The 6,007-nt window shown below is 44.4% G+C and overlaps 2 protein-coding genes across 2 annotated transcripts; both read right to left on the bottom strand.

Annotated features, from left to right (window-relative positions):
- Window positions 1–372: 372 nt before the first annotated feature.
- On the bottom strand, window positions 373–1,674 carry LOC116889737 (probable cytosol aminopeptidase). The gene has a single exon (XM_032890609.1). It carries the CDS (start codon window positions 1,672–1,674, stop codon window positions 373–375), a length of 1,302 nt encoding a protein of 433 aa, XP_032746500.1.
- Window positions 1,675–3,158: 1,484 nt separating this feature from the next.
- On the bottom strand, window positions 3,159–4,452 carry LOC116889736 (phosphate import ATP-binding protein PstB-like). The gene is made up of 2 exons (XM_032890608.1): window positions 4,067–4,452; window positions 3,159–3,993 (listed from the first exon to the last, which is right to left on the bottom strand). The coding sequence occupies exons 1-2, from the start codon at window positions 4,450–4,452 to the stop codon at window positions 3,159–3,161; spliced, it is 1,221 nt and encodes a 406-aa protein (XP_032746499.1).
- Between the last annotated feature and the right edge of the window lie 1,555 nt (window positions 4,453–6,007).

Below are 6,007 nucleotides of genomic sequence, written 5' to 3'. Positions count from 1 at the left end.
GCTTTCTAAGAAGGGCTCTGGACAGAGTCTTGTTTTTGGGAAGCATTCCCTTTACGGCATTGTATATCAGCTTCTCCGAATGTTTCTCCACCATCTCCCTTCCACTTCTGGACTTAAGACCACCCGGATATCCACTGTGCCTGTACCAAAACTCATTCCTCATCTTGTCGGCCGTAAGCACTACTTTGGATGAATTGATAACCACCACGTAATCACCACAGTCATGGTTAGGGGTAAAGTTAGGTTTATTTTTCCCCCTAAGAAGATTTGCTATATGCACGCACATCCTACCCAGAACAACTCCCTTGGCATCTATTATGAACCATCTTCTGGACCTAATGCCCTCTTCTCTAGTAATTTGTGTGGTTCTCATTATCTTCCAGACATATAGAAGTATATGGTTTTAAACAAAGGAGCCGTAGGTTCGCCTGTTTTGTCACAATGGTCTATATTTGCTATGTCCAGGTGTATATATGGAAGCTTATTTGTGAATTCTTTTAGGAACATGGCAGCCCTGTTACTTCCTCCTGCTCCGGTTTTAGCACTATTGGCTATGTCGGCAACCTTAGTTTTCTTTAGGGCCTTAAGGTAGTAGTCATCCAGAGGCATTCTCCAGATCCATTCTCCCCATTGTTTGGAGGATTCAAGAAGTCTGGACGACATGTCGTCTTCGGTGGACCAAGCGCCGGCATACTTGTATCCCAAAGCATATCCTATTGCTCCGGTTAGGGTGGCTATGGTCATTATCTCCTTGGGTTTGTACACATCAGCAACGTATGCTAGGGCATCCGCCAAAACCAATCTACCTTCCGCATCGGTATTCTCTATCTCAACACTCATTCCATTTCGAGAGATCAACACATCATCGGCTCTGTAGCTCTTGGGACCAACTGCATTCTCTACAAGAGGAATGGCCACCACAATGCTATTTTTGCACTTGTTCCGGGCCAGAGCGCCTACCACCCCAAGACTCACCGCTGCTCCGGACATGTCAAATTTCATCTTTGACATGTAACTTCCGGTTTTGATGTTAAGTCCTCCGCTGTCGTAGCACACACCCTTACCCACAAGAGCCATGTACTCTTTGGAACCTGCAGCCGAATATTTGACAATAAGCAGTCTTGGGGCATGCTCCGAAGCGCCTCCAACCGCCTCTATCAGTCCAAGCTTCTCCTTCTTCAAATCACCTCCTGAAATGACATTGATCTCTATACCACTAATTCCTTCAAGATACTTTCTGGCCTCCTCAACAAAGTTTTCCGGCATCATCAGATTCGGAGGAGTATTTTGAAGTTTTCTAGTAAGCCTAGTGCCCTCAAGAATATTCGATACTTCTTCATCCCAATCCTGTCCCTCCAAACTCCACTTTCGATATTCCTTCTCCAAATCTTCCTTCTTTTTAAGACTGAAGGATACAAAGGTACTATCAAGATGAAGGGTGGCCAATGCTAGATCCCTCTCCTTATCTCCAAATCCAAACTCCAACTGCCGGAAACTATCCCGATCTATGGAAAGTTCTTCACTAGCCTCCCCAAGCTTCTTCTGAATCACCTCATATAGTTCTGCGCTTGTACCTATCTCTCCAGTGTTCAGCTCAATTACTCCATTCTTATCATCAACTCTACGAAAAGCATTTTCCTTCCCGGAACTAAAAGTTATTCTCTGAATCTCCATTACCCTAGGTTAATTGTACTACCCTCCGGATACTCGGGAAACATCCGGATTTCTTTCCTACCGATAATTCTAGCCATAAAAATTCTGATATTCTCCCTAAAACAAACAACAAAAAACATTATCACCATAGAAAGTTTAAAGGCTGAATTGACAGGATTACTTCCTCCATACCCGCTTAGTCCAACCAGATCCGACAGCACCATATATCCTAGAGCCATCAATATCATGGACACACAAACTCTTGAGCATATGATGAATTTTCTTTCGCTGCAGTGATTGCGTCTACCTCTGATAATGGCGATCAGCACCAGAAACACAAACAGGGTGATTATGTCCGCTAATCCATTAACTATCTCCACTGGCTCTCCATTGTCCTGTAGATGAACCGAATAGAAGAGAACCAAACCCACAGCCACAAAGAAACCAAAGGTCTTGGCCATAACCAAACAGAAGATTGAGAACTTTCGTTCCAATTCCTCGTCTTTGTGCCTTCTTTTGTAGAAAATCCTCCTCCTAAGGGATATTTCGTCCTCGAACTTATGTACGGCCGACATAGCCTCCAACTGAGGAACGCTTCCCATAATGATGGAGTTTAGGGTCAGTACACTGGCCAAACTTATGAGTATCTCGAATAGGTCCACGAAGAAAGAGGATCCAGCCAATATTCTGAATCTCCTGAAGTTTGCTGTGTTAGGATCCCCCACGCTAAATCCTATGATGGCAAATAGGTAAATGAATGTAATGAGCCCCATGGAAGATAAAACCACATACTTTAGGTGCTTTGAATTCTTTAGTTTGCTCTTCAAGGAGGACATGTTGTAGAAACCGTCGTATATGAATAGAAGGGAAGGTAATCCCGAAATGAGACACATCCAAGGTCCTACTGATGAAAGTCCCGTTGCGTCATAACTAGAAAATTTGCTCCAAACAGTAGGTTTAGGCGGGGCAACCGCCAAGGTTGGGTCTCGACTTCCTGGAGAGAGAAATGCCAGAATGGGAAGGATGAAAAGGGGGATAGTTATTAGTCCAAACAAAATGGTCTGTATTCGTTGCGATCACGCAAAAGACACCCAGTTGAGGACCATAAGAAAAAACACCAAAACGAAGGCCAGTATAAGAGTGGAAAATATTCCCAACTGTTCTCCGGTGAAGCCCAGAATCGCATAGACCGAGAACACCAGAAGACTGAGTGGATAGTAGAGATGTCTAATGAAGCGACAAGTGGCCGAATGGATGGTGCGACTGCAGAACTTATGGCTCCATCCCACGAATCCCATATCATCAGTCTGGGCGGGAATGATTTTGGATAACACATAAACGAAGGCGGGCATTCCCAGAGCAAAAAGTAGAAACAGCACAACTATGGGTGCCGTGGAATTGTGGGAGAGTCCATTGAGAATTCGCATCTTGATAAAGATGCCCGTTCCCACCATGAAAGTGATGGACAGGAATATGGATCGCTTTAGACCAAGCTTATTTTGCATCTATATTCTGTTTCCCAAGAATTCTCTTGTATCGGGGTGGGTTGGGTTCCTGAATATATCACGGGTTCTCCCTTGCTCTATCACCTCTCCGTCCTTTATGAAGATGGTATAGTCGCTGATGCGCTCCACCTGGGAAAGTGAATGGGAGATAAGGATTATGGTGGACATTCCGCTTCGATTGATCTTTAGTATCAGCTCTTCTATCTTACGGCTGGCCTTTAGGTCGAGAGCAGAAGTAGGCTCGTCCATGAGAAGGACACGGGGCTGGAGAGCTATTGCTCTGGCTATGCACAGCCGCTGCTGCTGACCTATGGATAGAATGGTTTCGGGTTTGGCGTTCAACCTATCCTTCACTTCGTCCCATAGGTGGGCATCCCTAAGGGACTTCTCTAGTATTATCTCCAAACGGTCATTCTGGACCATTCCGTGGGACTTTAGGGCAAAGAGGATGTTTTCTCTCACGCTCATGGGGAACATGACCGGCTTCTGCATTACGGCCCCTATTTGGGTCCTTAGATACTCTATGGGATATCCCTTCTGGAGAACGTTTTTGCCGTAGTAATTTATTTCTCCCTTGTAGATGAATTCCTCTCCGAAGTTGGTCTTGTTTAGGGCCCTCAGAAGGCTACTCTTTCCTGATCCGGAAGGACCTATAATTGCCACTATCTTATTTTCTGGAATTCGAATATTGACGTCCTTCAGAATCTGTACTCCGTTCTTTTTGCCCCCCACCCAAACGCTTAGGTTCTTGATTTCCATGATGAACTTCTGAGGGCCCACACGGTTTTCGACCAGATCAGTTCTGGTCTTCTCCTTTTGTGGTCTAAGTAAATTCCTAAGTAAACGCATGGGAAAGTCGTGTTCGTAAGACCCTGAGGTTATCACGATTGAGTAGCTGGGGAGCATACCTTCCCATAAAGACCATCGTGAAGATGAAGAGGATGCAATAGAAGGAGGTTTCGTTGACTATGTGAGTGCTTTTGGAAAGGTTAGATTCGTACAGCTGTGAGTAGATTCTCGTGGTGAGGGTCTGTCCCTGGTACATGAATAGGGTGCCTTGGGCGCTATTAATACCGGCTGTGAGATAGAGTGGGGCCGTTTCTCCTATTATCTTTCCGATGGTTAGAAGCACCGAAAATATTAGTTTATTCATGGCCATAGGAACTACTATGCTCCAGAAGGTTTTTGCTCGGCTTATGCCAAGGATATAGGAGGATTCCCTGTATCTATGGTGGACGCCCGAAAGATTGGTGTGAAAGAGTGTAGTTAAATAGGGGAGTATGAATAAAACCATCGTTAGTATTCCGGCTAGAAGGGATTTTCCCCTTGGTCCTGAAGCGGTAAGCCCTAATTTGCTTATGAAAAAGAAGAGACCGAAGATTCCAAAGAGTATGGAGGGTGTTGAAGAAGAAGCAGATATTAGGGAAAGGGTGTATCTCTTGAATCTTGAATTAGAGGCATATTCGGAGAGATAAAAGGAGGTGAAGAAGGCTATGGGGAGAGAAATGATGGTGGAAAATAGGACTATGAAGAAGGTGTTGAGTATGGATCGTGAGAGGGTATCGTGGCCCTGGGAGAATGAGGGAGTAGGAAAGAGGATGGTGGAGCAGAATCCGTGAATTATGGAGATTAGGAAGGTGAGGACGTAGGTTCCAAATAGGAGAAGAGAGAGAAATTCCCAAAATCTGGAAGAATATAGGTATCACCTCCTGATTCGGCTAAAGTTGGAGGTGTAGATGAAGTGGGCTGTGGAGATTTTTCGAATAGATCAATCCTTTAGGGATGGAGTGAGGTATCTAATGATGAAGTAGAGTATTCTTGATCGGAAAAGCTTTAATAGAGGATTGGAGGAATTGTTATGGATTTTTGTAGAGGTTTTCTTTATGAGTATAAGAATTAAGTAATTACATATTAGGGAGAAAGCAAGTAGGAGGCCACCGAAGAGAAACATGAGGTTTTGGATATCTTCTGAGGATCCATCAGCAAAATAGTTTTCTCCTATTAGGGGGGCTACTCCGTTCAATTGGGAGTTTATGAATGAGATGAATCCTCCTCCGTAGCCGTTGGCGTAGTGTTCGGAGGAAAGGATCATGGATAACATGACACTTTCGCTAAGGGCTCTTCCTATCACGAAAGTGACAGCTATGGCTATGGTGTGTCTTATTCGGGGAATAACTATCTTTCGTATTACGAAGCTCTTTTCTAGTCCGAGAATTTCAGCACTAATGATGGAGGGTTTGTTTCCCTCCAAGGATGAGTTAAGGATGAGGATTATCAGGGGAGTGATCATGCAGGTTAGGGCTATGGAGGAGGTGATGAGGTTTAGGGATGTTCGAAGGAAAAGTACGTGGATGGCCACTGGGGAGACTCAGTTTCTTATGTACATGGCCAATATGACCGAAGGTATATTGGCTGTTATGAGGATGATGGTGTTTAGTGTTCTCTTGAGTCTTTTGGGACAGAAGAAGGTGAGTCAGATGGAGCACCGTAGAGCTATTGGAAGAGTTAGGATTACTGTTAATAGTGAGAGGAAGGCGGTGACTCCGAATGGGGCCCAGAAGCTGGCCCTATTGGAGGAAAGATTGAATTGAGTGCTGAGGAAGAGATTGGAGAATCCGTATTTGTTTAGGGAAGATATTCCTTTCCAGAGTATGAAGGCAAAGAAGGAAACTATTATTAGCCAGACAAATAGTGTAGATAGTAGGCACAGAAGCCGATTGGCTCTGTCTAGGGCCCTAAGAGGAGGCTTGTGACGGACCAAGCTACACGAAAAGAAGATTTATGTGTCTAGTGAAGAGTATCTGGAAGATTATGAAAATAATAGTTATGAACCAAAAGGATTGAGTGTG

Source organism: Rattus rattus, unplaced genomic scaffold (assembly GCF_011064425.1).
Source record: "Rattus rattus isolate New Zealand unplaced genomic scaffold, Rrattus_CSIRO_v1 PGA_scaffold_71, whole genome shotgun sequence".
NCBI lineage: Eukaryota > Metazoa > Chordata > Mammalia > Rodentia > Muridae > Rattus > Rattus rattus.
This window is presented reverse-complemented; position numbering and strand designations above follow the sequence as displayed.